General features: G+C 38.2%; 1 protein-coding gene across 3 annotated transcripts in view; it reads left to right on the top strand.

Moving 5' to 3' along the window:
* pibf1 (progesterone immunomodulatory binding factor 1) overlaps positions 1 to 18,221 on the top strand; it is a 34,009-nt gene extending 15,788 nt beyond the window's left edge. For 2 of the 3 annotated variants that reach the window (XM_066660011.1, XM_066660009.1), the window contains exons 11-17: positions 2,858 to 3,023; positions 3,779 to 3,929; positions 4,787 to 4,877; positions 6,002 to 6,104; positions 9,326 to 9,456; positions 12,270 to 12,354; positions 14,322 to 15,567. In XM_066660011.1, coding sequence (XP_066516108.1) covers positions 2,858 to 3,023; positions 3,779 to 3,929; positions 4,787 to 4,877; positions 6,002 to 6,104; positions 9,326 to 9,456; positions 12,270 to 12,354; positions 14,322 to 14,903 — 1,309 coding nt within the window. In that variant the 3' untranslated portion in view covers positions 14,904 to 15,567. Of the gene's footprint in view, positions 1 to 2,857; positions 3,024 to 3,778; positions 3,930 to 4,786; positions 4,878 to 6,001; positions 6,105 to 9,325; positions 9,457 to 12,269; positions 12,355 to 14,321; positions 15,568 to 17,313; positions 17,485 to 18,043 lie in introns of those variants that run through there. The other variant, XM_066660012.1, reaches the window with a different exon arrangement.
* The last annotated feature ends 145 nt before the right edge of the window (positions 18,222 to 18,366 follow it).

The raw sequence follows: 18,366 nt of genomic DNA on the forward strand, positions 1-18,366 counted from the left end.
AACCTGTTGATCAAACTAATCTAAGATTTTGAAAAAACATACATTTAATCAGACATGTCTAAATTTTGGACTGGAACTGTAAACACTGCCATAACTGTCTCATATCTCTGCATCATTTTGTCATGGTATTGTGTGTGTATGTTTGTGTGTATGTGTATGTATGCCTGTGGCCCTCTCTGGGGTTGTTTCCCTGCTCTACTTTCTTTCTTAGAGGCTAGACCTTATTTGCCCATGTCAGATGCTTGTAGTGTCACTGCACTCCAGGCACATGCCTTGCATTCCAGCAGATCCTCGACGCACAGTTGTTGGGCATACCCCACGTTTTTCCTTCTCTGGGACATGGATAGCTTACATTCATCCAGTAGCCAGCTTTAGAGGGCAGGGTTTGGAGGAACAGATGCTGTTTTACCGCTGTCGCCCCATCCCTGCCTCATAAACCCCACAATAGGGCTCCATCTGCAACTGACTGGTTCCACCACTTTCACTGTTTTGTCAAGGGAGAATGAAAATGAAGAAGGGAAATCGTAGGTGGTGGTGTTGCGTCAGGCTGAGTAGCCAAAACTTAATCGAGGGTTCAGTGTGAGAAATTTATGTAGAGAAAAATTACGTCAACCACAAGAGAGCTTTTTTTTTTTTGCATTGTCTTCCCAACGGTTAACATTTCTGAGATATGGCATTAGGTTTGTTTTTGTTTTTTTAATGACATATGTGTAGCACTTTTCAAGGACCCAGCACCTCTTACACAGTATATTTGGTTAAACAATTATAACAATAAAATATTTTCTGTGTGCATCATGGTACGTCAGTAATTGTTTATTGATCATTACATGTACAACACTAATCAGATAAGATTACCTTGTCAGATCTTAATCTCTTATTGTACAGGTGGTTTTATATCAGGATTCACAGCCTTTACTTCATAGATTTTGTATTATTGGCCTGAATAAGAGTCTGTTTATTTTGTAACCGCAAAACCAACACTTAATTATAGTGTCATTTTATCCAGTGATAAAGCTGATGCAGTGAGCCCTATTCAACAGATTGAGGTAAAATGAGCAAAGATTAGGTCCACTGAATGATGCATGAACTTTTCATCTTCTGATTTATGAAACTTTCAAACCCTTCAGTAGCAAACCTTTGATCACACTTTATGAATTGGGTTCAGTGAAAGAAATTAAACACCAGCCCAATAGGCCTCATTTGACTATTATTTACATGAAACATGCACTAATTCCTTCAGATTTAGATCAGGTTTGTTAGGGGAAAAAATGGATACATTTACATTTATGCATTTGGCAGACGCTTTTATCCAAAGCGACTTACAAAAGAGGATACTGACTGATAAAAGCACAATATAATATATCGGTACATGGATTAGGTGCAGCATTTGTTTATTTCAGTGTACATGCAAAAAGTTACTACACTCCACTTTTGTACTGGATCACCATGTACACAAACTATTAGTGTTATAGGCTATTTATTTTCTGTTTGTGTTGTTATATTGTAATAATAATAAATAAAAAAAAATCTCATTCCCAAAAATGTGCCATTCTCTTTCCATTGTGACATGTTTCTACATTATCGGCTACCTACCGAAGAAATAAAATCTAATGAATAAATTGAGATATATGTTAATCAAAGCAGGTTGAATCTATTTTGATAAATAACCACATGAAATTTGAAAAGTAAAAAATTTTTAAGCTGGCATTTCTGTTATCATAGATGTAGGACGTTGTCTCACCTAAAAAGGCCTGAACGAGTAGTGCTGCATTCTTTTTTTGTTGGAGATGACAAGCTATCCACTAAATACACATTAAAGTGATGTCTGAAAGTTGACACCCGTAATAAGTGAACATTTAAGCAGGGATCGCTTACATATGCATAGGCATTGGTTACTGTGTTTATGTTGCAGACTAGTGGCAGTATGTTAGTCAGTGTCTTATAAATTGATTATCATACAATTTAAATTATTTAAATGAGCTAATTTGTATTCTTTTGTAATAGGTATGTATTGCATTACTAGAACACAACAAGAACAAGAGGTACATGTGTCCTCTAAGTGGACCAATATGCTGACTAGTTCTGGTTCTGTGTCAGCCACTGATCAAGCTACCTTCAAATATTGTATCGCTTTTGTATCGTCATCTTTCATTTAAAGATTTGATTGGTTAATCATTGAGGAACTTGTAAATTGGGGAAAAAAGCCTCATTAAAATTAAAATGTATTTACTTTGTATGGGTTGTTGTCAGATGTTCCAGGGCATGTTTGGACTTTTCTAGTGGAAGAAGGTAAGATATAAAAACTGCATCAACGTTAAGTGGAATACAGCATTTGCCTAACATTAGAGCAGTATGTCACTGCCCTATTTTCCTTGACCTAAATTCTTTTTGTGTTCTGTTTGGTTCATGAACAAATACTACACAATTTGTATAATTTCTTGTCCACATGGATGCGTTTGCTTGTTTATAGCCATGGTAATACAGGTCTTGACACAGTAATTTCACATTGTTTTCAGCAGGTTGTTATTTCTCCACAATATGTCATAAGCTGAATGTAAATGTAAATCCCTACAACCCCAAAGACTGGGATATACATAAATATCACCTCTCTGGAGTACATATCAATGTGCGAGTATTGTGAATATGAATTGGGTATGTTTTTGTGATGTATACTGCCTAGATAAGTATCACCTCTCTAGAGTGAATAGGTTTGAATACTGTACACATACATATTGCATTGAGCATATTGCTGCTGTGCAGGGCATAGATAAATATTATCAACTCAAAACTGAATGTATGTGTGGATAAGTGTGTAATTTATTTTTGATACATTATTGTATATGGTGTTTGTGGGCAGGTTAAGGCAACTGCAGATGACTTCTGACAGCAGAGTATCTGATCTGCACAACCAGATAAAGCTGAAAGCGTTTGAAGTGGAGCGTGCTCACATGGTTCAGGAGGAAACTGCCAAGAACCTCAGCCTCTGCCAGATAGAATGTGAGAAGCATCAGAAGAAACTGGAGGTATGAGGCTGTCAGCCAAGAATTTGTGTTGCATTATATGTCCTAAACTTCATAGATACCGACTCAATAAATCTGCACAATATGGTGGAAATATTTAATTGCTGTTTCTATTGTGAAAGTGAATAAGCTTCCAGGCCTTTTGCACATTTTAGTTCAATATAACTTTATGAATATTGACATTTTTGCAATGACTGTCGTCATCAGCTTTGGGCGCAGACCTCTGTTAAGCAAGCCATAAGTGAGACTCCCTCAGGGAGAAAGCGCCCTCACATCTAACATTTCTTCTTAAATTAAGAGTATCAGTACCTATTTGCTGCAGTAATGTCTTCTACTGCTCTGGAAGCACATTTTATTAGGTATTGGTTCAGTGCTTACATACCACCGTCAGTTGGCACTGGTCGTGGTGACAGTACACTCATTGTCAGCAGCTTACAATATCCCATTTTATTGGAAATACTCCTTCTGGGAAACTGTAAAAGTACGTATTAATTAATAAGCCTGTTCTGTTTTTGCCAGATTCTCTGGACAATTAACACATCTCATTCTCTAAGAATGCTGTATGCTTGTATAAAACTAATAAGCTTTGATTGATAATTGTGTCGTTATTTGATGTCCAGGATACACCGTTAGGTGTGTATCTATGTAAGGCCCCCTTTTTAAGGTGGTGATTATAAAAAATTAAAGCAACTGGAAATCCCATTTGTACATAATGTTGTGATTTGTACCTATAAGTAAGTCTTCATTCCTTTTGACAGGTTTTGACGAAGGAGTTTTACACACTACAGGCATCGGCAGAAAAATCCATTGCTGAGCTGCGTTCCCAGAGTGCTGAGCAAGAGAAGCAGCTGGAGACCTACGAGAAGCTGGAGAAAGAGCTGGACGATGTGACCATGCAGGCAGCCGAGAGTGAGAATCCTGATGTTGATTCACTTTTCCATCAGCAGTCTGTTGCGAGTTTCCAGAAACAACAGTTTGAAGAAGTTGTGAGACATTGTTGAATTAGTGACCATTAGGTTTGATGGTCTGCTGCAGACGCTTTGTAGTTTCTCACTTTGTCTAACTGAATTCAGCTTTTCACCAATGCGTAACCCAAAACTCACTCTAACCCTAATCCATAACACTGTTGACACTGAGCATTTGTGCACATGAAACAGGGTAGAATCAAAACTAAACCATTGATTACTGTTTTTCTTGTAGGTTTAATTCATTTCTAGTGTAGTAACAGTCTCCTTATTTTATGGCCCCTTTAATGTGGCAGCAAAACACCAGTCATTCCGCTGTTTAGATGTTTTTTTTTAAAGTACACTGAACATTAAGAGCTTCAATGCACTCAGAAGAGACCACTAAGCCTTCAGTGCATGCACAGATCATGAATTTCTTATTCCAATTAAGCTATATATACAGTCAAACAGACAGATGGCTCATTGGTTGTTTTTGGCCATGTTTTATTAGCCCCCCAACCCATCCTCCAATGGAATTACTAGTTTTCTAACTATTACAGTTACAGTTTACTAGGTCCAGTTTGCCATGCATTCACTTGCATTTGTTCGAGACACCACATGTTTCCTTTTCACATTCACTTTTTTAAAAAGATTTATTTTTAAGCATAATTAGAATACCTCAGCTCTTTCTAAACAACAGATAATAGTTTATAAACCTAGCTGAGTTCACCGCTTCTGGACTTGCTGGTGGGTGGTCTAAGAGAAATCCAAACACTTAAGCCCACAATGTTTCTTTACCTTCTTTTGTTTTTTTTCTTGTAGTGGAAAATGAGGATGAGGCAGAGAGGGTGCTGTTTTCGTATGGTTATGGAGCAAATGTGCCGACGACAGCCAAGAGGAGACTGAAGCAGAGGTTAGAGTTGATGAGGCCAACGTTCCTTTGAAAGCAGTGCTCTGCTGTTTTTTTGTTTTTTTGTTTTTTTTGAGTGTTTGAATGTGTGTTGGTTTTTAAATTTCTACGTATGGCCTGACTTTAAAATTTGACTTTAAATTTAAAGTATAAACACTAGCTTTTATGACTTTAAAAGGTAATATTAATTTAATGGGCTAAAATATGATAAATAGTAATGCCCTTATAGTGTTGTATTTATAATTTGATGTTAGACTCTAATAGTCTTAGTTAAACTATCCCTTACTTAGAAGTAGGCTTTTTAGTTTTCACACTTAGACTCAAATGATTAATGGCTAAGACTAGAAATATTTCTGGATGCTGTTGTCTTTCCTCCAGCTGGTGTTGCTTACATTTCTCAGTGTCTTATATTGGTGACCTCAGAGGCATAACAGTGAAAGAAATTTCCCTTTTATTGAAAACTGAGAATTTCAATCCTAAGACCAAAAAGCGAAAAAGAAATCAGCCAGTGTTTACCAGTGTTATTGATCATTGGTTGGGCCGTACTGTGTGTGTACATATATACACACACAGGGGTTAGACAATGAAACTGAAACACCTGTCATTTTATTGTGGGAGGTGTCATGGCTAAATTGGAGCAGCCTTGTGGCCAATCTTCATTAAATGCATCCAATGGTTCAAACATTGTGTCCTGAAGGCGGTGCCGTGTATCAGGACGACAATGCACCAATACACACAGCAAGACTGGTGAAAGATTGGTTTGATGAACATGAAAGTGAAGCTGAACATCTCCCATGGCCTGCACAGTCACCAGATCTAAATATTATTGAGACACTTTGGGGTGTTTTGGAGGAGCGAGTCAGGAAACGTTTTCCTCCACCAGCATCACGTAGTGACCTGGCCACTATCCTGCAAGAAGAATGGCTTAAAATCCCTCTGACCACTGTGCAGGACTTGTATATGTCATTCCCAAGACGAATTGGCGCTGTATTGGCCGCAAAAGGAGGCCCTACACCACACTAATAAATTATTGTGGTCTAAAACCAGGTGTTTCACTTTTATTGTCCAACCCCTGTGTGTATGTATATATATATATATATATATATATATCTCAATATTGTGTGTAGTGTTCATCTGGCACGGAGAGTTCTGCAGTTGGAGAAACAGAACACACTGCTGAGGAGAGACCTGGAGAGACAATCCACACACACAAAGCAGATCACTGAAGAGGTGCAGAGCTTAACTTTTCTTTTGCTGCCCATCTCTCTTTTTATCTTCTTTCACTTTTGCTCTATCTGTTGTTTCCTCATGCTATATTTTACTTTTCTTAATCTCTTTCTCACACATTCTCTTTGCTTTTTTCTTGATCTTTTTCACTCATTCTCTGTCTCCTTTTCCACGTCCACTTCCATCTCTCATATATATACACCCTATTCCTCACCTTTGCTCTCCTGCAGGCGCTCTGCCTGTTTGTTCTTAGATGCCTGAGACTTTAGCACAGTGCTGTATAAATGCATTGTGTAAGCCATGATGTTAATTACAACTGTGGCTTGTGCATAAGAAATGCTTCAGTTTCAGTTTTGGTCATACATAGTTGAATAGTTTTCTCTCAGATTTCGTGTTCTTGAAGAACTTAAACAAACCCCAGGAGACCACCTTCATTTGATAAGATCATGCAGAAACTCCCAAATGTTCACAACGGCTCTGAGAATGAGTCAGACGCATATTGTTTTACCTCAATAATATCTAACTTCACCACACACTGAGAGGTTCTGCCACATATATTTGGAATTGTTTACAGTTTTGAGTGCACATTTATTTGTTTTTCAGCAACTGTTGCAGCTTTATTACATCAGTGCTTTACAGAAGTAAACTTTCTCATTTAAGATAACAAAATTAATTTTATCAGATTACTACATAACAGGTGTTTAATGCTGTTCCAAATTTTTTTTTTAAATTAACCTTTCCACACCACTCTGTGCCTGTAGAGTAGTTGCCCAAAGTCAACTTGGACTGAAAACTTGCCACAAGTTGACACACGTTGCTCACCTGGAACAGGGCACATGTTTCTAGGGTTCGTGTTGTGCCTTGTGTTATGATCTGAAAATTTCAGAAAGGTAGAGAATGTTATTTTCCTAATACACATAAAACATAATGATAGATTGTGGCCAAGGTAATGATTGTCGTCCCGGGACACAACGCAGTCTTATAGGTATGCTGTTCTTTGCAAGAAGACACTGATAGTGCAAGCACTTGTTCTCACACACTAGGGTAATCGTGAATGGCCAGAGGGAGGAATGGGTAATTGCATTTTCTTTAAAAAAAAAAAAAAAAAAAGCTATGAAAGAACTTGGCTGGCACTTCAGCACTCTCTGCTCTTCCTAGGTACAATATGTGAGCCTAAAGAGGGCTTATTAAATAAGGAAAAAAATAAAAACATAATCAAGAGTAAGGATAACAGCCGCGCATATCTGTCATGCTCGATATTCACACAAATAGTAAGCCTCGCTTAAACGCTTTTTGTGTTGACATGTTTTCTTTGGCCCGTGCTTTGACCTTGTGTTTACACACCTCACGTTTACCAGACATGTGACCCATCATTGTACATGGTAATAGGTCCTTACCCAATCAGACAAGCTCACTGCGTAATCTCCATGGTCTTCAGCCCTTGAAGAGAAGGGCGTCCACCAACAAACTAGACTTTAGTCATGGGCTTTGATTGATTGGCACTTTGCGTGAATCATTCTGAAACTAAGAAGTTTCTATTACTTGTTGCTCATCTTACCACCCATGCAGGCTTAACCCCACCTTCAGAGGTAGTCTCATCTATAGCTTATGGTCCAGCCCTATGGTGTCTTACTGCCCGTTTACATTCCCCCATAAAGTACATGGTTAAATATAATTATATTACAGCTTGTGATAAAACAGTGATTAGACCTAATTAGGATTAATTATAGTCATAATATTTGACCAGCTATAAAACTCAGCTTCCTACACACCACACATGGCTAAGTAGCAAAACATTTTGGTTTGCTTGAATGGGGCTTTCTGATTTGCATTGTTACCTGCTCTGATATTAATTCTGTGAAGCTGTTTTGTGACAGCGTCAGTTGTAAAAAGCGCTATATAAATAAATTGGTGTCGCAGTAACACAGCTCCAGAGTCCTGGATGTTGTGGGTTCAATTCCCGCTCCGGGTGACTGTCTGTGAGGGGTTTGGTGTGTTCTCCGTGTCCGCATGGATTTCCTCCGGGTGACTGTCTGTGAGGAGTTTGGTGTGATCTCCGTGTCTGCGTGGATTTCCTCTGGGTGACTCTCTGTGAGGAGTGTGGTGTGTTCTCCCTGTGTCTGAGTGGGTTTCCTCCGGGTGACTCTGTGAGGAGTTTGGTGTGATCTCCCTGTGTCTGAGTGGGTTTCCTCTGGGTGACTCTCTGTGAGGAGTTTGGTGTGATCTCCCTGTGTCTGAGTGGGTTTCCTCCGGGTGACTCTCTGTGAGGAGTTTGGTGTGATCTCCCTGTGTCTGAGTGGGTTTCCTCCGGGTGACTCTCTGTGAGGAGTTTGGTGTGATCTCCCTGTGTCTGAGTGGGTTTCCTCCGGGTGACTCTCTGTGAGGAGTTTGGTGTGATCTCCCTGTGTCTGAGTGGGTTTCCTCTGGGTGACTCTCTGTGAGGAGTTTGGTGTGATCTCCCTGTGTCTGAGTGGGTTTCCTCTGGGTGACTCTCTGTGAAGAGTTTGGTGTGATCTCCCTGTGTCTGAGTGGGTTTCCTCCGGGTGCTCTGGTTTCATCCCACGCTCCAGAAACACAAGTTGGTAGGTGGATTGGTGACTCAAAAGAGTCCGTAGGTGTGAGTAAATGTGTGAGTGTGTGTGTTGCCCTGTGAAGGACTGGCGCCCCCTCCAGGGTGTATTCCCGCCTTGAACCCAATGATTCCAGGTAGGCTCTGGACCCACCGCAACCCTGAACTGCATAAGCGCTTACAGATAATGAATGAATGAATGATTTATAGCTTATTAATGCATAATGCTTTTGCAACTGTAAATTATATTAATTCATTGGACCCAGTGAAATGAGATGCTACTCATGGGCTATGCTTTAAATAAATTGAAACTCAATTAAATAAATGTTAAGTCCTGAATGTTAAATGCATTATTAGAATGAATAAGACTGAGAGTCACAGGTATTTCAGCATAGTTCATGTTGATGACAGTTCAGTAGCTGGCTACATTACAGTCTTCAGTAACCAGCAGTATAAGAGGCATACCTGGCTTCACGTTCTGATTTCGAGTTATGGTTTATTATGGGTGTTTTTCTAGCCAATATGTTTGTCAGTTAATGTTATCTTCCAAGATCACTTGGCTGTCTTTTGGTGTATTAAAACTACTGGAAATTAAATTTAAAAATACTAATTTAAAAGTATTGTTTCTCTACCAATAACCATTTATCTATTTCAGCTACAGACAGCCAATCAGCTTCTTCAGCAGTCCCAGCAGCCGTACAGTTACCTAATAGAAACGGTTCGTCAGCGGGACTCGCAGATTCAGTCACAAAAAGAGCGCCTCTCGCAGCTGGAGGAGGATGTGAGGTAATCTCTTCTATAAATGTATTCATTTGTGGCTGGATTTCCAGAGTTGGAAAATATTCCATAAGACCTAAAGATGAGCTACAATGCATGTTTTTTTTCATCGAAATACTATATTAACGTACAGTAGACTTCTGTAATGTTGCTTCATAGCATTGAAGTTCAAGTTGAAAATGTTGTGTTCTCAAGCCAGACTATGTTCCTGCTACGAAAGAACATATCAACGATTTGTGGTCAGAGCATGGATGGATTAGTTGCAGTGTCAAACAGAACTTGATTCATCAGTCGGGTTTATTGCAGTGACCCTTAGAAATTGCTAAAAAATAAATAAATAAATAAATAACCCCAAATCACTTTGTAGTTAGCAGAACCATTGACATTCCACTATGTGCGTCCATATTTGTTTTTTTGTTATACCTGGAATTTGTAGAACTCTGGATAAGGGCTAGTATTTATACAGTCATGTTCTGCATTTAAAATCTTGTTGAATTCCCAGCTCTGAGGCTTGTTGTTGAAAATTCAGATGAGTCAGCCTGTCATTCAGCCTCCCTGTGTATTCCCGTGTGCCTTTGTGTGTCTTTGCCTTTGAGGAAAAATGTTTTTCAATATGCACCAAGAATTTCTAGCTTTGCAACTGTGGTTTGGGAAACTGCTGGGTGAATGTGGATTGCTCTTATTATTCGAGTAATTAACTGATATTGACGTTGTCCTGCATCAGTGAAGTGCCAAGTAAGTCATGTTGTGCACCTGTTAGTACATTGCATCTTTTCTCAGGAACTCTTGAAAACCTGCGCTTACCGTAGGACCATTTGCATTTTGTGGCGACATAGCTTACGTCTTGTTTGGGCATAACCCCATGAAAATTTATTTGCCTACACAAAAATGTCAGTTGAAACATGATCACATTGCTATAGAAGGTATAAGTCCAGGGGCAATAATAAAGAATCTTTCTAATGAACTTCATGCTGGGATTTTTTCACAAGATTTGATATCGGAACTCACGACACATGCACAGCTGAGAGACAAGTTTCTACTTGCCTGTTTAAGCTGTTTAAAAACATGCCGATTTTTATGGACACAAAGGTGAAAAAACCCATTGATTTACATATATCCTTCTTTTGTTTCAACAGAGTATTTCGACACATTGCTTTTTTTAATTTAAGAAAATAACCAATCCGAAAACAGAAGGGTTTATTTATCATGTAAATAATTTGCAGAAAGATGTATACCATACAGTCTTATTTCATGTTTGAAATGAGATAATGAAAGTATGAAAATGTTACATTATATTAGTTTAGATGTTGCCCTCTATTGATAATTTGAAATTATCATTATGGTTACTGAAAAGATTAGTATCTTTCTCTAATATAGCCCCAGGTAGTGTAAAGATATAGAGGTAATTAAACAAATGCATTTGCCTGTGATTTCACTTTTTAAATCTCAGACAGAAGCTTGTTTCTCACGCATTCAGAATACGTCCTTTCCTCCCTGCTGCCTACTCAGTAAGCAAACAAATGTAGACAGGTCTTCTCCTGTGCTACTCAAACCTAATGGGTCATGCTGGAGGGTAGACTACTGATCCATCACATTGTTTTTTTTACTGAGGAAACAGCCTGTTAGCTCAAGTTGTCTTCTCAATTGTCCCAAAGGGGCTATTCAAGATTCAGGATGAACCCATAGTTTGCCTTACCAGTTTTTGCAAACAACTTGTAGATTTTATACTTTTATCCACCATTGCCTAAAATATTGATGTATGACAGTTTGACAGTAAAACGTTCACCTCATCTCGAACATCTCCTGGTTCAGAGGTCAGAGGTGTGTCTGCTTTATTTATTGACCGCTGATATTGTGGGGGTATTGCTAAAAGCTTATTTTCTATAGATTGCACACTTGCCCCTGTCATTGCACACGCCAGGCTAGTTGGTGGGTTGAAATTATGCAATTCAAACATCTGCAATACAGATCATAAATGCAAGAAAAAGACAAAGCCTTAAAAAAATTGTTGGGTTTTGGTTTTTTTATAGCATTGTTTGTCATTTAAGTAATTTTTGCTTTAGAAAAATCTAACTGCCCTGGAATTAGGGATGTATATTATAAATGTTTTTCCTTTTTCATGCTTATATTTATCTGATTGTCTTGTCAGCACTTTTTTATTACAATTGGACTTTTATTAAAAATTAAAGCATTGGGGATTCTCAAGTGAAATCTATTTAAGTTTGGGGCTATTTTTATTGCATTGCTTATGCTATGTCCAGCACCTATATTTAATTTGAGAAGAATACCAGTTGGACAGTTGAAATTGGAAAGACAGACGACAGCCAGACAGATGGCTTAGATTCATAGCTTAGTTAGGTATGCTGGGTTGTATACATTCCTATATTCATTCCTTTCTTGCTATTTATCAGTGTATTATCTCTAAATGTAATGGTTAGATAGAGACCGTAGGGGAACACCTGTTATTTATTTATTTTAAAAATGGTCAATCCATATCTGCCTTATGTTTGGTAAGAATAATGGTCAGTTTACCCTGACTGTGTTTTGTTCCATACTCAAAATATCTTTTTTGACAAGGAATGTCTAAAAGTTGACTTTAGGAAAGGAAATGTAAACAAATAAACATTTTTCTAAATATAGTGTGACTTATTTATAAGGTTTTGTAACCTTGGACTCAATATAAATTAATTTAAGACAAATGTAACATTGAGAATACAGATATTAATGGAGTAAATCACTAAGAATAGTATAAATTGCTTACTGGAGCTTATTTGAATGAAAATAAATAATTTACATCTGTTTTGTGTGTTTTACATCTCCAGTGCACTGAGGAAAGAGAAGGCAGCACTGATGCAGGTGAAAAACAACATGGCTGCCGATTTGGAACGGCTCCTGAGCCACAGAGAGGTAACAGCTGACTTGGCATATTTTTGAGGGGCTGTGGGACAGTAGGTTGTAGCATATGTGCACCATAGGGGTGTAGTTGAATAGTCTCATAGCTTGTGTCAAGATCAAGGCTCCATTTAGCAAGATCAAGGCTAATCAAAGCAAATGTCTCAGAATGATTTTTAGTGTCTTTTGGGGTTGCAGTGGTCAACCCCAATCTATGCTTTTAAAAGCATAGATTTAAATATGCAAAAAGTGCTCTATAAAGTTTAGTAATTGTCAGGTTTTATTTAGCGCTTTGAGACCAGGTGTTCAGTGTGCTAATTTTAAGCAGTTAGTAGCCTTACATTAGTAGTGTCCTCTGTGTAATTGTATTTTGGATTGTATTGAAAAATACTCAAAATGTACTCAAAAAATGTTGAAATTTCAAATGGGAGCAATACATTAAATTGGAATATACCTAATAGGATCTCTTTGTTGGACCCTTGATTTGAAACTGCACAGAACTTTGCAAAGGGAGAGGAACCATAGAAGGCATTTTAGATTATTGAAATAATAGCCAATTATTTAATGTATAATTTTCCAAATATGAAAATTACACAGTTATCTTCAATGCAGTCGATCAGCAAAGGCATTCGGGTGTTTAAAGTTTGCCTCTTTAGCAGTGGAGCTACAAGGCTAATGTTGCTAACAAACACTAGAATTTATTACATTTCTAAAACGTTTTTTTGTAAATACATCCTTAAAACATTTCTCAGACTGAGCTCAAACCATCTCTTTTTTTTTTAGTTTAATGTGATTTCCTGTAAACTTTATAAATGAACATAACTGTCCTGTGTAGCTAAATAAACACAAGTTTGATTCCTTTCCAACTGGATTTTTTCCAAAATCTTGACATGGCAAGCGATAAAATTACAAAGACGTATGATGTATAAAATATGTAATGCAGGTAAACAAATTGCTAGAAACCTGAAATTGGAATGGGAGTGTTGTGTTTGAGAACATCAGTGGAAAATTTTTGTCCACACACCCACACGCCTTACACTTTCATTCTTTTTCTTTTTTTTTCTGTCTTTCTCTATCTTTTCTTTTGGGCGTGTCTTGCTCCTTTGCAATGTCACCTCGTCTTGCCGTGCAAACCTGCAGTCACGCTGGGTGACTGCTGTCTTGTTTGTTTGAACAAGTCTTTCCTTTCACAATGCTTCTGTGCTGCTTAATTAACAAACTCTGGCACTAGGAAGAGTGATGGTTTTGATTGTGTTTTCTCCTCTGCAGGATCTGTCACGAAAAAGGTGTTCGTTCACACACTAGCTGACTGTACCAGCCTTTTACAATCTATGTTTACATTGTTTTCATTATTGGAATGCAGCAGACAGTAGAACAATCTCCTTGAATTTTGGAGCTATTGGCTTTTCGGCACTGTACATAACTGGAAATTCCTGTAGTGTGGCCTGACAAGTTCCCATGCTTATCTTCACCGAATTAGTGAAAGGCAGAATGTCATGAGATCGACACATGTGGGTGCTTAGATGGGGAGTTAATAGTTTCTGTCAGGAAAATGCCTTAAATGTTTGTCCCTCTGACTTGACAAGTCTACTTCGTCTAGGCTTTGACATGAAATATTGAGGTTATGAAGATGACACAACAATGATAGATCACTTAGCATTATTATAGTCTGTTGGTCATATTACATAATAAAGGGCATTGTTATATAATAAGTTTAATTTAAATAGTACCAGCCAGTTTTGAACAACTGTAAATTTGTTTTAGGTTATTTTAGAAAGGGATGCCCTTTTTTAGTTTTACAAACAATATAATTGTTATGCAATGTTAGAGAAGTTTCAGTCAAGAAGCCAACTGAAATAATTGTCCAGCAAGAAAGTACATTCATCTTGCAGAAAGCCACTTATACTAGCATTTAAAATGTAGCTTTCTTATAACCTTAGACATTCATTCATTCATTATCTCTAACCACTTATCCTTTTCAGAGTCGCGGTGGGTCCAGAGTCTACCTGGAATCATTGGGTGCAAGGCAGGAACACACCCTGGAGGGGGCGCCAGTCCTTCACAGGGCAACACACACACTCAGACATTCACTCACACACTCACACCTACGGACACTTTTTTCCACCTACCAACGTGTATTTTTGGACCGTGGGAGGGAACCGGCGCACCGGGAGGAAACCCACGCGGACACGGGGAGAACACACCAACTCCTTACAGACAGTCACCCGGAGGAAATCCACACAGACACAGGGAGAACACACCACACTCCTCACAGACAGTCACCTGGAGGAAACCCACTCAGACACAGGGAGAACACACCACACTCCTCACAGACAGTCACCTGGAGGAAACCCACTCAGACACAGGGAGAACACACCACACTCCTCACAGACAGTCACCTGGAGGAAACCCACTCAGACACGGGGAGAACACACCACACTCCTCACAGACAGTCGCCCAAAACGGGAATCGAACCCACAACCTCCAGGCCCCTGGAGCTGTATGAATGCGACACCTACCTGCTGCACCACAGTGCTGCCAAGCTTAGACATTTTATTTATTAATTAAATACAATAAAAATAAATATTGAACATGTCCAGTTTTAAAAATTAAGATCAGTACAATAACTAATAAAAAAAATGTTTGATTATTTCCCAAATCAAAGTAATCCTACAACAAATAACTATCAACAGGATACTACCAAGTCTTTGGTGAAGCTGATAATATATTCGTAAAATCTGGAACTATTTTGAACTAAACGTCCCCCTTGCTCCCTCCCTCTTGTGGTTGCTGCTGGCTTGCTGGCGCAGCCCTTTGCAGAGTGTACAACTTCCAGTGGCATGTTGGCATAAAGTGTGCAGTCCTCATGGACAGCTGCTTGCCCGCACAGCGCTTTAACATGCCAGCGCATATGGCAGCCAAGTGATAAATAGAAATATTAAATGACCCCTGACACACACTACCAGGAGTATCTATATTCACCACTGAAGGGTTCTGGATGTTCCAGTAGAAAGAATTCATTGTGTATGTATGGAGAATATAGAGTATGGTTCGATTTACTGTATGTATTTGTAGATGCCTTGAAAATGTCTTGTTTTGCCCAAGGATCACACATTGTGGCCTTCAAATAGATGAAAAACTCATATTCAATTCAGGTATATAGACTCAGACTTGTCAGTAAATATTGTAAATTGAATCTAATCTAATCCAAGGAATTTTGTAATTTTGTAAAAGTAGTTTATTAGCATTCTACACTTGGGTTAAATCATGCTTGTATCCTATTGTACTTTTATTATTAAATATCTAAATATTATTAAATATAAATATTTTCCTTTGAAATTGTATTAGAATTTAATCCTTCCATCATCTTTTTTTCCTTTTTTTTGAAGATTTGATATCTCAATGGCACTTATTTCCACATTTCTTGGCTGTATGACTGGAATTTTATGATTTATGAATCTGGTGATCAAACATGACGCAACACAAGAGTTGAAATTATCTTCAAACGTATTTAACCGATATATACAAATCATGCAAGAACATGAAGAGCCCCTCCCACACTCGGCACACAGTTTAATAGATACATGCCAGAGGGAAATTCCCCCTCAGCGCCACTGAACTTGCCTTCTGATTATTAGTTGTGCAGTGCTATTGTAAGTTGGACAAGACAACACTGACGACATAGATTGTAAATCTAGATCATAAATCTACTTTGAATATTAAATGATCTATACTTGGAAGAAAGTTGAAAGGCAAATTTTTGGTTATCAGCTTCATCAACAAACGGGTTTCTATGCTCTGTTTAACTGGGGGAAAAAATCACTAAAATATTTTTTTTTAGAGATATGAATTTTACAAAAATGTAAGATATTGCCTGGCTAAGATTTTAATTAAAACAAAATGCAGTGTAATTATGTCAATTCTAAGCTTGATTTTGTCTAATTTGTAAAACACTAAGAAAATTATACAAGGTTTTTATTAATAAAAATAATAAACTGTACAAATATTACATTTATTAATTCATTTATTCATTCATTATCTGTAACCGTTTATCCAGTTCAGGGTCACAGTGGGATCATTAAGCGCAAGGCACGAACACACCCAGGAGGGGGCGCAAGTCCTTCACAGGGCAACACACACTCGCACACTCACACTTACAGACACTTTTGAGTTGCCAATCCATGGTTTTTTGGACTGTGGGAGGAAACCGGACCACCGGAGGAAACCTAAGTGGACACTGGGAGAACACACCAAACTTCTCACATTCACCCGGAGCGGGACTCGAACTCACAACCTCCAGGTCCCTGGAGCCGTGTGACTGCGACACCTACCTGCTGCACCACCGTGCCACCCTATACTTGGATATTGACTAATTTAAACAAAAAGTTTAAATTGCTGCCCTGTCTTTAAATTGGATAGGGACCATTCAGATTAAACCTAAAATCATCAACCCTTATCCAACACTGGTCAACCAACACCAAGCTCCTGAAGCTGTTAGGTATTTATACTGTTCCAAAATGAAAATACAGAAGCCAAATGAACCATGAATGGAGAAAAGTGCTCTAGAGAAAGTAGAACGGTACAAATGGAAACTTTCTTTCTCACTATGAACACAAGGAAACATTTAGAGACTATGTGAATAAAGGGATAAATAGTAAATTCTTCATACGTTCTAGGAGTGAATGGAGAACGGTGATCACAGCCTTGTCTTAGTTTGGTGAGCATGTTCTTTGAGCTCCCAATAATCAAACACCAGTATGGAACTCCAACTCAAAGTTTAGGTTTATTCCTGGAAAATGTTAGGTCAGTGAGCTGTGGTTTTATTCATTTTCAATCCTGTTATTTATAACCAGGTCTTCTGTCTATTTGAGGGGAGTTTGTTTTTGCTAGATTTGACAATTGAGAAGTTTGCTCACACTTATGTGACCACTAAAGAAGTAGAGTTAAGACTGAACGAAAGCCTCTTCCTTGCAGGAGCTGTCTGTGATGAAGCAAGTGCTGGTAAACATGCACTCACGGCAGCACGGGGAGCCCATCCCAGATCCAGAGATTGCCCAAACTGGGACAGCTGTAAGCATACCCAGAGAGTCCATCAGAGCCAAAGAAGAGGACCAATACCAGCACAGACCCAAACCCACTGTGTTTGTGAGTACTGACAAGACCTAGATGGAGAGCAGTAATACACTTAAACATGGTTGTGTTTCTTCACTCTGGTAATCATAAATAATGGAGTGTATATTGTGAAATTGAAGCTAATTTGCAAATCAAAAATACTGACCATTTTTCTGTTTGGTTTGTTCAACTTTCATAAATAATCTGATATTTAAAAACACTAACTTGCCCCCAGTGCAGTCTCACTTTAGTGATAAGGTTCAGGAACAGTCCAGCATGACATTTGCAAATATAACGTACTGTATTCTGTTTATTTTAGCATGCAACGCAATTCTTTTGATGCAGAGTTAATGTTTAAACCTGCCAATAATTTGTGGTCACATTACATCATGGCGGCTTATATGTACATGCATAAAAACACAGGAAGTACAATAAATACATAGACTATATTTCATGTCAGCTCTCATATACTTCTAGTAACCATATAATGGGCTTAATGTTTGCCTATGGCTGGAACCAGACTGGATCTTATGAAACTTTTATGCACAGCACAAAGGAACAGCCCAAAATAGTTTGTCTTCTCTTTTAACAGACCAATAAAGAAGTCCCTGAATGGTACAGAAAGCTCAAAGTAAAGCCTAAATGAAGAACAGAGCCGCGCTATAACCTTTGTGTGAAGACAAAGACGTGGATGTAGACGACTTTATGCGGGGTTTATAATGTTTATAATATTTTAATATTTACATGAAATGTCAAGTTTGCATTATTTTGTTTAAATTAAAAATGTGTTTGTTCCATTGGAAAGTGTGTGTTTTACTTTTTTTGTTTGAATGTCCTCTACGGTTCTTAGCTGCTGTTTAATGTTTGTCCCTTTAAAGGTTTCTTATGTAGCCTGATGAATAAATAGATGACTCT

Source organism: Hoplias malabaricus, chromosome 2 (genome assembly GCF_029633855.1).
Source record: "Hoplias malabaricus isolate fHopMal1 chromosome 2, fHopMal1.hap1, whole genome shotgun sequence".
NCBI classification, from domain to species: domain Eukaryota; kingdom Metazoa; phylum Chordata; class Actinopteri; order Characiformes; family Erythrinidae; genus Hoplias; species Hoplias malabaricus.